This window comes from Haliaeetus leucocephalus, unplaced genomic scaffold (genome assembly GCF_000737465.1).
Source record: "Haliaeetus leucocephalus isolate CR32 unplaced genomic scaffold, Haliaeetus_leucocephalus-4.0 Scaffold495, whole genome shotgun sequence".
In the NCBI taxonomy this organism is placed as follows: domain Eukaryota; kingdom Metazoa; phylum Chordata; class Aves; order Accipitriformes; family Accipitridae; genus Haliaeetus; species Haliaeetus leucocephalus.
Genome location: NW_010972931.1, coordinates 2704282 through 2719872, shown reverse-complemented (window position 1 = coordinate 2719872; position 15591 = coordinate 2704282). Strand labels below are relative to the sequence as shown.

The following is a 15591-nucleotide window of genomic DNA, read 5'->3' as shown; positions in this document are numbered from 1 at the left end:
ACACACAATACGGTAAGTCTTTCTGACATCAAAGGGATCAACTTCTTTCTATGCCTTGCTTCTCCATCCATATAATGGGAATGAATGACTTTTCCCCTCACCTTGGTGCCTGTCTTTGTATATGTGATATATAAGTTCTCTGGGTCATGGCAGTCTGTACAAGTGTATGTACATGGATGTACCACCTATTTGACTGCAACCAAGAGCTCACCTGAAGTTTCCAGGCAATGTGGAAACTCAGACTGAAGCTTACATTTATTATTTTCTATTAACTTCAGTCCCTCATTTTCAGAATTCACCTGGAAGCAGACAAGCAGCACAAGCGCAACCTCTGCATGCTCCCTTCCAAACAAGCTAACACTGAGGCTTAGTTTTACATTAAAAAATTGGTTCACTGACTTATTTAAATACCTTTTTAAAATAAATGGCCACCGCTCTTCAATGTACACCACTAGCACCCAAATCTAGGCAATCAGAAACGCAAACTCAGGTCTTTCTTTATGCTTTCTCCTTCAGAAACCTGGGTTTAAATGAAAAATCTGCTGTTTGCAAATCCCAGGGGCTAAACTATGATGAGATAATTGTCCACGTCCCAGGGGCTGAAAAACAGTTCAGCTTCACTTCTGAAGGCCGTGAGATCACGACAGCCTCTGTGAGGATCGTTAAAATTCCTCTTGGCGTGCCCTGTGGCTGATGAAGGATTGTAAGAGCATATTAAGTCAACCAGCAGCGACAGGACCCCGAAGCTTTGACGGGTTCTCTGGGCAGCAAACTCCACAGCAGAAGCTCCAGGTGGGACAAGACCACCCCCAAACCTCCGAAAAGAGCCAGAGGAGACCGTGGCAGACAGGCTTGGGTCTCGCTCACATTTGGCAGGACCAGTGGGGCCGAATGAGCAGTGAATTATGGGCAGGAGGCATAGCAGTAACAAGGCTCTGCTGTTTCTCATTAGCATGCCGCATGATGGTATTTAGGACATGGCTTACAGGGCTGGCAAAGGCAGGGCTGCAGATTTTCTGGTTCCTCCATGGTGCTTTCAAACCTTTCTGTTGCTGGGGGAGGTAGAATACGTGTGTTTTCCCTTCAGCAGCTTTGAGATAGCTTTTGTGTAAAAGGGGGTGAAACGGAGGCTGCCTCAGTTTCCTCTTGGTTTTTTTTAAGGGCTGAAATATTATAAAAAAATGAAACATTTTCTTTAGGTTTTGACTTTTTACTGTTAATTGGATGCAACTGTGATTCATGAGCACTACAAGACAGCCACTGAAATAAGGTAACTTTTCTCCTTAAAATTTATTTCAAATCGAAAAATGCATTCCAGTAACGTTCCTCTAGCCTGACAAAGAAAGCTTAAGCTCCCAGAAACACCATGATTTAGCATCTTTTAAAAAATAAAATATATTCTCATGGAAAAAATATGCTTAAGAAACAGTATGTTTCAATCAAAACCATGTTTCACGGGGAAACGGGTGCCCATTTCTAGTAGCAGGGGGAGGGTGTTAAGGCTGGGGAGGCGAAGCGGGCAGTGTGATCGCTCCTTGCAGCTGAGACCAGGCTTGAGGTGACTGCCAGCAAGGGTAGGAGAAGCCTGCTGCAGAACATCAAATCTAATTTTTTTTTACATTTTTTTAAACAATCCACTGGGATAGAATTAAGCTCCAGAGACAGACACTGGGAACTTCTTTGGGATAACACCCAAAGGGCGATTTCCTTTTGCTAACTGGTGCATAAAAGAGGAGGAAAGCAAGGTGTCCCTGAGCCCGTGGGGCTGTTTTGTTCCCTCGTCCTTGTGAGTTGTCTCGCTGGCCTGAAGATGGCGAGTTTGCCATTTGGAGAGGTGGCTGTTGGCTGACGAGGGGGAAAAGCCCTGCATCCTTAAGGGAAGCTGAAAGACAAAAACCAGCTGAAGATGATAGCTAAGAGTTAACTCTTCACCCTCCCTAAGACCTCTCCCATAATGCTTAATTTTGTGTGCATGACCAGCTGTTTACTAGGCATGAGGATATTGCCCTGAAGATGGTAAGATCAGTACTTTGGCTGATCATTAAACATTATTATTGGCAATGGAAATAGGGAACTTCGCTGCCCGCTTCAGCAGGAGCCACAGTCCACAGCGCAGAGTCATTAAGACTGCTCTTCCAGGAGGCAAATTAAAGGTGTATGATGACCATCCTATCATTTTCTTGTCACCCCTATGGTCTTCAGTAATACATGGACATGAATTAAGAGATACCCATATTGACTGATTGACTCCAAAGGTCCCACAAGAAGGTCCAAGACTAAGACTCAAGCAATGACTTGTAGCATTACTGATCTCTGAGCCGTCATGAGCCAAATTCTCCAAGGAGGTCAAAAGTTTTGAGTCTGGGCCCCACTGGACCATCGCATACTTCTGGGAAAATATGTTTTCCATATCTGTTTTTCAAAATCCATATCTGTGTTTTAAACTCATCTGGACTCCTTCGCCAATTCACAAAAGCAAAAATATGAATACTTCACAAAAGTAAAAACATGATGTTGAAAACAGTGCTTTAAATAGACACAAGAATACAAGTTTTTCCCTGACTGCCCACATGGAAACTCCACTAAACTCATCCTGTGACACATGCATTTCCTATTGCTGGCTTCCCTCTCTTCGTTTCCACTTTCCTACTTTTCCCCTTACATTTCTGTCCTGTCCAAGGGCTAGAAAATGAGGCTGGGATGTGAATCATGTGTTTCCAAGAAACATAGAGAACTTGCTCTGCAGCTCAAATTTTCCATTTATTTTTCAATAAAGATTTCTGAGCCCTCCCGAGAGCCTCATGAGTAGGAATTTCTTTCCTACATGCAGCTGCTCATTAATTCCTGGGAAAACCCCTAAAACAAACAGAGTTTTCAGTAACTTTGCAATCTTCCCATTCTGAAGCTTCACTGTTATTTTGTTAAAGAAAGCACTCGCAGCCATTCAAGAAAACATTTTCAATGTGCTATCTTGATCAGCTACACAAATGCACACACATACTGCGTTCTGGCTGCAAATCTCAAATTTGGTGACAATTTGGTGCCTAAATAACTAAAACATTGGCAGGGGCGGGGATGGGTGGGTGGTTTTTTCCACCCCTCCTCTTCTCCAGTGCAGTACCCACTCCTCCCTGGGTAGCTTGGGATTTTCCCTCTACCAGGAGGAGCCCGGGGGGGAGGAAGGCAGGGTCCTCTGCATCTTGGAGCCCTGGGCAGCACAAGGGACTGTATTGCTACAAAGCAGGTAGCGGCATCCCCGCCGACATTTCCAGTGTTGCAGAAGGACGCTGTATCTCAGCCATCGGACCATAAATGCACAGCAACCAAGCCAGGCATGTCGTATTTTGCACCAGGGCTGCACTCTGCCATCGTGTCCGTCTCTACAAGCTGCAAGACCAGATGACCAGGGCAGCACTGATTCCAGAACTGCTTTAAACACCAGCCTCCCCTTGCTCTGCCACCGCCGCCACTCACCCACAGGGAATGGGGGAGGTTTGCAAGAGCCTGGACACGTATGTGAGTGTATTTGCCCGTGGCTTTTCCCCTGCACACCCAGCACCCGGTGCTGCAGGGCTGCTGCCGTGACTGGAGGTGCTTGGGTGCTGCTGGCGAGCAGCTGTGGAGCACCGAGGAGGGTGGAGGTTTCCTACAGTACCAGGAAAAAAGAAATGAACAGCAAAGGCTGAGTGGTAATAAAGAGGAAAACTTCTTGATTTGTGCTCAGAAGAGCATGTTGCTGGCAAAGAGCAGCGCTCAGTACCTCATCCCTTCCAGCAACCCAGAGACTTTACTTCATTTCTAGGTCTTAATAGCTTGTCTTTGACCCCACAACAGTTTGTGGGCCATGTGGGCAGAGCTAAGGGGAGCAGAGGCAATACCTCACTAGCATATGTCACTAGCTCAGGGGCATTCGCTTTGCATGCACAGCATTTTTTGGCTGAAAAAACCCAGCATTTTTGGCTGACTAAACCTTCTTGCCTCACTGCAAGGCTCCTTACGCTATTACCTCTGCCTTTCCCAATGCTCAGCTGAGAGTGAAGTAGCTACAGGGTCTTAGGAGCACCGGGGTCTTAAAGCCCCGTTACCACTTGGCACAGAGCGTACCTTTATAGGATGGAAATCATTCAGCTGCTGACAAAAATAATCCCAGGGTTTGCCGTCACTTCGATGATGTGGTGGTGCGGGCCTGAGAAGAAGACTGCACCCCTGGCCATCTCTCTCCACTGAAAGCACCGGCTCCCTCCACCCCACACAGGTCATTTTGGAGGGCTCCCCCCCAAATTTCTGCGAAGTTCTGCCACTTCAGGGCGAAGGGGTTTGACGTTGTGTCTGCAATGGGCTCAGGAGCTGCCCTGAGCACAAACCCAACAGCAAAGCGGCTCTGCCTTGCCAGAGCCCCTGCATTTTGTAGGATCTGGCTCTTTCCATTTTCCAGGCTTGAAAAGGTCTGGAGGGTGTTTTGCTGAGATCAACAATCAAATCCTCCACGATTTGCTTCAAGGCCCTTTTGACATTCCCCAGTAGCATCTGTACAGTGATTTCTTTGGCTGTTTTTCTGCTGCAGGCATAGATCAAAGTGCTCTCTCTGACCTCCCACCGCTTGCCATTCAACTTGCATTCCCCCCCCCCCCCAACAGCTAGTCGGAAGCTTTTTTAACGAGGCTGCTTTATCACTTATGAATATTATTGTTCCGCACTGCGGGTAGATCTGTGAGTGAACAGCTTGCTAATAGTAAATGGCGATAAGAAAGCCGCCTTTGGCAAAGGCAGAAGGAATATTGCTCTGCGACAGATCCCTTATTCTGGGCCAGCTCAGGATGCCCCTCTGACAGCCGAATGTGGGTTTATATGGCAAACGTGATTGCGTGTCCCCTGCTAGAGATTATGGGAGTCTTGCTCTCTGCTGTTCTCAGGATTAAGTAATGAGGGAGACAAGATTCTTGGTAGGGATTGCCTTGCTTCCCAAAATGTTAGAAGCACCACAGAATAGTAATAAAAAGAAGGCAATGGGCAATCACAGCTACCATCTGTAACACAAAAAAAAATCAGAGTTTTGTAGAAAAGCCATTCACTCCATTAAATAGTGAGAACTAAAGTCTGTAAAATTACTCTCTGGAGTTAAAAGGTAACTGATCAGAATTCAGGTAATTAATTCACTCCACGCTTTAAAGCACAAACTCACCTCCAGGACTGCCTTTGAATATTCCAGTAGGGAATACTCATGGAGAAGCAGTGCTCTGACTGGTGTCTTTCTGCTGCACCTTCTTACCCTCCTCCATCAGATTTAAATGTTAATAGTTGTAAATTCTCACCCATCCTGGGCAGTCAGATCCTGTACCCAGTTGAACTGGCCCAGCCTAATGCCCCCCTGAGCCACCCTTCCCCTTGCACTCCACACACGCTTGCTCTTGGGTTGGCTTCACATCATTCATTTATCTCAGGCTAATTTTGCCCATGGAAACCTCTCAGGCCCTACTTTGTAAGTCCTTTGTTCCACACAGTTTTATTTGAAAAAGTGGCAACCCAAAGGGAAAGAGAGGTAAAATAAAAGCATAATTCAATCTGATGGAAACAAAAAGAATGAATTACTTAACGCCTACTTGGCAAAAATACCCTTTAGCTAAATCCTGAGAGCTCCACACGATGTCACTTGCTCTAGGAACGTGGTTGTCTCTGCTGGCAGTCATTAGTGTTGTTGGTATGTACAACAGGTCCTCTAAAAACAGACATGTTCAGATTAGAGCTGCAAAAACCCTGATGCAGTGATTCTCTGTGGCGTCCTGCCTCATCTCTTCTCACACCATCAAAGACGGATTTTTGCATCACCTTCTCCTAAGCTATTGTTAGCCATCTTTAATAGTACAGACCATCAATTCAATTACTGTATTGAAGCACGTACATTCAGGGAGGAGATCCCAGATGCCTTTGGTCAACATAGGGTTTTAGTTTAATTAAAGGTAGGTGCTAAAACAGAAGTGGCAAGATTTGCATCTCACATGTCCTTATTATCAACTTTTCAGCATTCACAGCTTTGCTCTTGGCAGTCATCTGCTGCAAATTTCTCAAATATTATCTGATATTAGTTCACTGGTTTTCAAAAGTGTTTAGTGAAAAACATTAAATGCAGCCCAGCCCCAAACACCTGAAGATAGCTCTGTGGGTCACGGAAGTGCAAGTCGCAAAAGCCAGTTCCGCACAGGATGATGTATTTACAAAAGATACTGAAGGCTGCTCAAGTGGAAAATCAGACCATTGAAAAGCTAAAACCAGTCATTGATTCTTATGTAAGTGTTACCTAATTGGTTTTTTTTTCCCCCGAGAAAACAGTCCATCAGACCTGTCTCTTGTTTCATTACAAGTGTCCCCTTTGTGAGGACCCTTGACAGCAACTGTGAGGTTTTTAAGTACTGTTTATTATCACCACATAAGCTTGACTCCAAGGATCAGTGTTAGCATTCTCCCCTGGGAGTATGAACGGTATTGCCAGGGAACACACTATCATTGCTGTGGGAAATACAACACCCTGTTAATTTGGCATTTGTTTCATACTAGAAACTCCACCGCGAACACTAACCACCCCTTGTAGTAACCACACATCAGTACTCTAAAATGCAGCCACTGCAATCAAAAGAGCCACCAGTGTTTTTCCACAGAGTAAGTCCCAGTCATGCTGACAAATACTGACGGTGCACTTTGGCAAGCTGAGTCCTCCCTAGAAGAGAACTTCCAAGAGCCCCCTTTGTGGAAATTCTCTCTTTTTTTTTGTTTGTTTTCTGAAGCACTGGGTGGCTCTGAGGAAGTTCTCGGGAAGCTGTCCCTCTTCCTGGTATCTGACCATTCGATTCTCATCTTGCATATAGGTGCCAGACTGAAACTTTTGCTGTGAGCTATATTTGATCCTGTGATGTGCCAGGGGAAAACTCTGTGGGGTTCTGCACAATATCCAACGCACCCGCATTTTCTCTGCTGGATGGAAGGCTGAACTTGCTTTCTCTCTACTTGCAGCTCATTCATGTTTGCTTTCCCTGACTACTCAAATGTGAAGTAAAACTGTGGCTGTACCTTCACATTTAAGACCTGGCCTGCTTTAACATATAGTCCCCAGCCTCTATTATTTTGTGACACGGGCAAAGAAATGCCATCTGAGAGACTGAACAGCCACATGTAATACACTTTGTGAGACCCAGCTGGTTCCTTCAGGCAGAGACTGGATATTTCTGGCTAGGAGTGTTAGAGCTTCCCAGCAGTGTTTCTCCTGGCTCAGCAACCCTGGATTGAGCCTTGGGGGGGCTCCAAGCCTTGGGTGGGCTTCAGACCTGGGCACTGGAGCCGGAGAGAGACATCACCTTTTTTGCTTGGGTGAAGGCCTGAGTGAGAGTTTTTCACACTGAAGGAGAATCATGTCCTCTCCTTGAGTGACTCGTATGCTCACTGGTCCTGCACTGCCATGGCTGTTTGAACCCCAGGGATGGGGACAGGCTGAAACAAAGAACTGAAAATTAAGAAAAATTAAGAGAGGCATGACGAACACTCAGCCCCTTCCACCCTCCCTCCTGGTGACTTCTGTGGGATTGAATCTGAGCTTTCTTTGCTGAAAGTTGTTTCACAAACTAATCTGTTGCACACATATAAAGAACCATTAAATACTCAAAGCCTGTAATTCTAAGCAAATCTTATACAGGGCATTCATGCTGTCATCAAAATGCAAAAAGCTATGTCTGAGAGATATTTCCAGAACAGCGTAGTTAAGAGAATTGCAGCTGGAATTACTTACAGACTTGTTCTTTGGAATGCTAAATGGTTTCATCACATGTAGATATCATGGGCTAAATTGTAACTGAGTGGGGCAGAGCATCAGGACCCCTACAAGGCATGTCCACAGCAGGCAAAACTGTAATGGTCTAATGTCAATTCTAAGTATTACTTATGTATTTTGGTGGGTTGATTTGCATCTACATGAGGATTATGACTATTGTCAATTTTCCATCAACTTCTAATAAGAAGATGTTTGCACTTTTGCAACCATATGAAAAATAACTTAGCATAGATCAGGAAAGATAATTATTATCATAAAGCTTACTTGACTGTGTTCAGAAGTTTGCATCAATTGCTCATGGAGGACTGGTATTGACGAGATGTCATGTAGAAGGAAATTACTATAAAAATAATACCACTGGAGTTTCTGAGAAGAAAATTCTTGAAAAATATGTTGTTGAGAAATACGAAAATACAGAAATAGAAGGTACCTGTTGCAGAAGCAATACAAATGTGCAGCACTGTCATACACAATGATTGCTATGGCTCACTGGATAATAACAGCAAATTAAGTTCTATAATTTTTCTAAGATCACACATAGCTAAAATAAAATTTCTCAGTTGAAAAAAAAAATCAGGTGCATTTTTGACAGATGAGCTACACTTTCAACGGAAAAAAAGAATCAAACAGCTGGCTGTGAACATATTTTTGTAACCACTTACACAGCAAACCATGGAAATACCAAAATGTTGCTGATAGTTTTCAGTGCTACACATCCCTCCTCAATTTGACCACTTCAACACAGGAAAGAACAGTGTCAGAAATACCTGAAATAGAAAAAAAAAAAGGAAATTTAAATTAAATTATTTCAATTTTGACAATGTGTCATCTAGTGATAACATTAGTGTTTGGGGGACATCTACCTGAAAATTAACACAAAATGAGAATAGAATTTTTGCCCCAGTATTAGTCATGTGGTACAATCTGCAACCTGACAAAGCAAGCCAGAGAGAAGTCATAATTTGATCCTAGATGTTGCAATCAAAGCTTCTTACCTTTCAAAGGAATTTAAAAACATGATACTTCAGCTCATATCTTGATCACATGTAAATACTGAAGCATATCTGTACAGATGGTTGTTGCTATAACCTTGCAGTTCAGAGAAGCTTCAGCCGCTCTTGCTGTCAACCCCAAACCTGGGTTTTCACAAAACTTCTTATTTTTCTTTCAGCCTGTGAGTTTGAAAAATGTGTAGGGAATAAAAATGCAGAAAGCTACAGTGAAGAACAACCTCCTCGGGAGCACATTACCTTTGCAGAGTTCAGTGCTCCAAAGCTTGGAATTTACAGAAAGGGAATTTGCTGATCTGACCTAAACTCAGTACCCTTGTACCTATGCATTATGAAATAGTATTTAATCACAGAAACTTAAGATTATCTGTGCTCCTGAAAAGCTCCTGCCTTATTCCATGTGAGAAATGGATGTCTCTTCCTGAATGGGTAGCTATACCTTCTTTTTACACCAAACTGTGTCATTACTTTCAGGATTTTTTTCCTTAATGCACGATTTTTAGAGAAACCCTTAACTGCATAGAGACAATTAAGTGAAATAAATAATGTGCTTCACAGCTAACACTATGTATTTACATGCAATAATTGTATTTAAATACCTGTGATGATAACTCTGCCTGCTTCTTATGGAATAGGATACTGCCGGAGACAACTGAAATGGAAGTCCTTGCAGGACTCCTAATGCAGAGGCAACTGAAGGCCAGGAGAAGGTTTGCCTTCACATTTCCTAACTAGGACCAAATGTAAAATCACCGTAGACAGAGAATATCCAGGTTAAACCCCATGCCTAATCAGCAGATCTTGGAGCTGCCGGATTTGCTAGGCATGACACCTTCACAAATAGGGACAAGAAAGAAAAAGGGGATGGGGGAAGTAAGAAGGAGTTAATAATCTCCAATCTCGTCTGTCATCTCTCCCTGCAAAATCTCAAAGTTCAGTTATAAGCCTTGTAATCATGCAGCCAGGAAAGTAAACATCATTAGCATGAATTTAAAGTGCTTTCAGCATACCCCTCATGATCATTCAAGCAGATAAGGGAAAAAAACCAAACAGAACAAAGCCATCTAGAAAATGCTTCATTTTGTCAGTTGAAATAACAAACACGTTTTACAGAGTTGCAGCCTGACCTAAGCTAGATTCATCAAGTAATTAGCCACTATGAACCTCTGTTTTGGTTTACTCAGTTCCACAGCACTGGGTTACTGGTCTGTGATAGTTACTGACCTTTTTCTAAGGACATCCTTGTCCCTGTCTTAGGAACCCTTCCTGCTAATAATGTTTGAGTATTTTTTTCCATATCACTTTTGTCATATAATTTTGCTGAGTTTTTCACACCGAGGGCACTACCATATCATTTCTCTTTCCCTGCTGTTTCCAGCATTGTCACTTACAGCCTTGAGGCTTCTTTTCTGACGCAGCTGGAGGATGGCAGCTGAGTGCAAAAACCCTTCTGCAGAGATTTCTATGGGTAATGTTGATTCTCCAGGCGGCTGCCGTGGTATGCAGCAAGCTTTAGAGCTCCTTTTTATAGTTGCTCCTATCAGTATGCTTTGACTCCTGGGGCCACAGTCATACTGAGAATAATCAAAATACTGGCACATCCCAGACTACACGTGGATTTGTAACTTGTCCTACCAGCTAGTAACCTTCATAGACGTGAAGCTGTGAAGCCTTCAGGGAATAGAGGAAATTAACTTTTAAAAATATGTTTCTGTCCTTGCTATGCAGTCTGTTCTAAAGTTCACTGACTGCTGTTGGAACAATTCACGTGAACAGGTTTAATCAGGCCTGCAGACTGCAATTATGTAAGCATGATGTAATTTTCTGAGACAAAAATATAGAGCAAGTTCAGCATTTCATTACCTGTCCAAGGCCTCAATCCATACGTAGGTGAAGGTTGCCTAAACGTGGTAGGTATAGCTGGTTGTAACAGGAACCAAAGGTGTCTGGATGTGATGGTAGCATTCCTTAACCTCGTTAGCTGTATGAGTTGTGTAGTCCTGGAGCACATTGTGCCTGGGATAGAATATCAACTTGCAGTGATGAATATTTACATATACACACATACATGCTTACTTCTTACTGGATGTTTCTATACTGCCAAATCTGCTTAATCTAAGCTGTTTTCCCCAAGTATGGAGTAGCAGATTTTTTTCAGGTCATGGGAAAGCCGCTCAAGCCAAATAGATGCAGAGCAGAGCTCTAACAAAGCAGGGCATGCTTGTCTGGTGTGGTTTACTAAGTACAGACACAAAGATGAGTGGCTGTATGACAAACCACACAAGCTAGGGAAGCCACGTATGCTGTGGGAATTTCATCGCTTACTTGGGATACTACAACATCCAGTCGCTAGCAAGAATTATCTCTTCTCCAATGCTGCTGCGTTCACATTTTCTAAACAGGGGCTATTAACCGTTTTGTGAGCGATCAGGTGTTTTTTAAAATTTACTGTCTGGATCTGGAAAAGCAGAGCTGCTAGCTTTGCTGGGAATGGTGTTTCTCACTGGTATTTCTCAACAAACAGGCTCACCCATGCTGTCTTAAAAACAGTAGACACACTGTATCCACACACACCTTATCCCTTTCTTGGTCCTATTGCACTTTGCTTCCCCCTAACAATTTCTTTTCTTTGACATTCCTGCAGCCAGCAAAGAGAACCTCAGGCAAGAAAACAGACACGTTTATGATACACAAAATAATAAAGATATTTCTTCCATTCTTGGGTGGGTAAAGAATCCTTACGGCCCCCACAGGCAGCCAAGGAAATACTTTCAGGCATAAATATTATCAAAGGCTTTCTCCTGATGCTCCGTCCCCAGTTTTGTCCTAGAAGTAACAACGGCCTTGGGGTGGTACATGAGAAGCTGGACCACGTTTCAGCACTGCTGATACATCAAGCATACGTGGAGTAGCACACATTTCACAGCTTTGGGAAGCATAAAGCCACCCCAGACTAATTCCCAATAAGGCTGAAAATTTTGCTGGTATTGTTATTGAACAACAACCGCTCTGCAAACACAAGCAGGGAAGCCTTGCTCGCTAAAATACAGGGTATAGGACAAGCAAAACTTTGAATGCCCTAGCCCGTGAAACACTTGTCTGCTGTCTTCATCTGCCTTTGCAGGGAACACATCTAAATGCCTACCCTTAAAGGGAAGTCACTATTTTAAGGACTTACTCTGGCAGCAGCGGGTTAGGACTTCCTACCAAACACGTTCACCATAATGTAAAAACTACAGGGAGAAGGTTTAGATGCAAAAGGGGGGGGGAAGTTAGGTAAGGTACATTTCCTTCGTGCCAGGGGGTAGGTAGGAAGGCTGTGAGCTTCACTGGTCTGAACGTCACCGAAGTCTGCCCTCCTGCACTCTGCCACTGCCACCAACTCCTTCAGAAGTAAAGGATCAAAAGTAAATAGTGTCCTTTTCTGCTGATCACAACACCAAGCACATGCAGTTCTCAGATTCGAGGGTTTATGCACTAGTTTCTTTGAATGCCTTTAAAAGCAGCATGATATAATCTGCCCAGAAGAGAGCAGCATTGGTACCCTGTGAAGGACAACCAAGGTATTATCTATTGCCAGACAGTAGCAGGCTGATTCATTTATCAGCCGTAATATGGGGATGCAATTATTGCACTGAAATTTAGGAATTATTTTTATTAATCGATTAGCATTCTAAGTTGCTTCTTTAACAGGAGTTATGTGAAGTTTCTTGATAGGAGCCTTTGTGTGAAACGGGCATAGATCTGGGTGAACCACGCAGTTGTTATGCTTGTATTAGAGCAACAGAAACCGTATATAACATTTAAGGCTTGCTGACAGTAAAAATGCACTGTGGTATAGACAAGGCTACCCTTGATGCACTGCAGATGTACCCTTAATTAATCACAGAAACAATCTGCTGCTTGCAGGGAACTTTTGACGGGTCCATTTTAAAAGGAACATGCACCGAGGAGCCTGACTTTGTCAGGTGAAGTATCACCCTGTTACCAAACAAGCCTGTGGCTTCAGGATTTGGGGGTGAAAGGGGTATTCAGGCTAACTGAGGCTTCCTTCTTCCCTTCTGTGGGACACCGTCGCCTCCTTCTATTCACAGCTCTGCCAAGGATTTTCTGTGCGACTTTGACCAAGTCAGTGGGGCAGAGCTGTTCGCAGAGCAGGCAAACATCCTACGCTCTGCCAAGGCAACGCTGGCGGGATGTCAAAGCAGAGGCTTGGCACGGGCTGGTTTGTAATCAGGTTCCAGTCCTGCCAGTACCCGAGCGTGTTCGTGACGCCGCACAGTAATTTGAGTGGGACCGCTCTCCTGCAGGAAAAGCCCTACGCCTGCTGAAGCACAGAATTTTACCACCAAAAAAAAAAAAAAATTTAAAATATTATGTTTTGCCGAACAGTCGTGAACTTCTAGGGCTCTGTGATGGCAGTTAGACCAAGTATAAATCTCCGTATTTTTTCCCCGCCGTTGGAGCCGAACTACTTCCACATTTCTGTGTGGGTGATCGCCTTTGATCCCTCGGAGAGGAGGTAGCTTTCTCCAGGAGTGTGCTGGGAGGGAACAACTGTTGCTCTCCCTTGTGAAATCCCATCTGTTGTCTTCAGCAGCTCTTAACTCGCTGGCTGAACGCGATAATGTTTCTCCGGCAGTAGCTGTAATTTTCCAAGCGCTTTGCTGGGTGCAGAGTCAGAACTTGATTCAGAAAGGACAACCAGGGGTATAATTTCGCTCTCTCCCTTCTGTTACACAGCATGTTATGAATTTAAGCTGCTGGCGGCCAGGTAGGGCAGAGTCCATGTGGGTTTTGGGGTTTGTTTGATATCTCCGAAGGTGAAGGGCAGTGTGCTAGTGTTAGAGCTGGAAATGGGGAAACCTTTTTGGATGTGATTTTGGGTAGTATTACTCCACGTTTTTGACAACCTGCCATTTATTATTAAATAATATTTGAATGATTGTTAGCTTATGGCGGAAAGGTAAGCGGGCAGAAGCTGAAGTTGGTGAGGTTTCCGTGTAACAAAGCATTGACTTTATTCTGGGGAAATTAAATGGAAGAGAGTGAGGATTCGGGGGGGGGGAAGCCCAGTGCAACCAAGCAAACCGAAATACTGACACAACCACCCCTTCTCGTTGCTTGTGGGGAAATTCCTTCGGTTTGAAGGGCCGTACCTGCAGCCGCTCTCCCTCCATGTCAGTGAGACACTCCCCTCCCGCTAAAACACTCGGATTTTATTTTTTTTTTAATTTTTCCCCAAGCCGTGACAGAAAAGCGAAGTAGACGAATCTAAAACACCACCAGAATCGGACCAACATCTCTTCCCCGTTCGAGGGGACCGGGACCGACCCCCCGTCCCGGCCCGTCCCCGTCCCCTGCCATGGGAGGCGGGACCCGGCGGACGCCCCCGCCCCTGGGAGGGCGGCAAAGGAGAAGGAGTCGAACTTGGGAGCCGTTCCCCTATGGGGCCGCCGCGTTCTTCGGCCTGAGGAGAGACCGACCCCCGCGGCCGGAGGCGCCGCGTTCCCCGCCGGGGGAGGCGGGGAGGAGGAGGGGGGAGGCCGATGGAGAAGCGAGAGGACGGGCGGGAATGGGCGTACAGGTAGGGCTGCTGCGGGCCGCCCGGCTCGAGTGGCGGGGCGGCTCTGAGGGGAGAGTCCGGGGGGGGGTGTGTGTGTGTGTCCCCGTCCCGCCGGGACCGGCCGTGGCCGCTCCCACCCGGGCTGTGCCGGGGCGGAGGATGTGTGTGTGGGGGGAGTGTGTGCGTGTCGCGTTTTAAAAATACCGCTTTTACAACTTTCTTGTGAATCTGCGGCACGCTGGCTGAGGGAGGGAGCGAGGCGGGAGCGGTGACTCTCAGCGCCCAAGCAGGGCGTTTGGCTTTTTTTTGCCCAGAAACACGAAGGGCTGAGGGGAGCGGTGGTGGAGGGTGAATTTGGAGCCGGTTGATGCGGGGAGAGCGAGATATTCCTCTCAGAGCCCTCGGGGTTTGGGGCGGGGGGGCGGCGGGACGCGGCCGAGGGGTCTGCGGGGGGGAGAGGCCTTCTCCCCGGGGGAAATCCCCGGCACAAACCGGCGAAAGGTGAGGGCAGCGAGGAGCAATGGCAACCCTCGCTGCCTGGAGGCAGGTTAGGGAAGGTAACTTCCTTAAAACCGTACTTCCTGGCTCTTTATTTTCCCTTTTTACCTCAGGAATGGAGCTGAGAGTGAAATTATTCTGTGCTTGCTGCCTGGGCAGTCACTGGCATAAATATGACATGTGCGTTCGTGGAGGTGTTAGGATTTTTTTGTGTGCGGGTTTTCACGTTCCGTGCCTTCAGAGAAACCGGTGTTGGGGGTTTTTTTTACACCCGTGGGTTTTGTGTCAGGTTTGGGGAGTACATGGGTACAAAGGTGACTCTTCTAACAGCCAATTAGGTAATACCAATTGAAGGTCTAAGTATGAAAATGTTCCTCTTCTGATTCATGCTTTTACTACCCGTGACAATCCTGTGAGCTGGAGTTTACCCAAGGCTGTGCCGGTGCCGCTCCATGGGCAAATTCCTTCTCCATGAATGAAGTGGGCAGTGGTTTTGGAAGTCAGGCCTCCATGTCTGTCTTGCAAACTTTTCTGCGTAGACAGACCCCTCTGCCTGTTTAACTTCTACGAAGCCTATGAGTGTTCTGTACTCAGGTTGTTAATTGGTGGGTATAAAGCATCCTGGGAAGTTGCTGTAAATCTAGTTTAGCAAGGTGACTTCATATATCAAGCTAAAACAGAATCAGACTTCCAGTTCTGAA

General features: G+C 45.4%; 1 protein-coding gene across 1 annotated transcript in view; it reads left to right on the top strand.

The window, feature by feature from the left end:
* The first annotated feature begins 14375 nt into the window (after positions 1-14375).
* The window catches only part of GRTP1 (growth hormone regulated TBC protein 1), a 39571-nt gene continuing 38355 nt past the window's right edge, over positions 14376-15591 (top strand). Inside the window, exon 1 of the mRNA XM_010575642.1 lies at positions 14376-14413. Within this exon, the coding sequence (XP_010573944.1) occupies positions 14376-14413 (38 nt within the window). The remainder of the gene's footprint in view (positions 14414-15591) is intronic.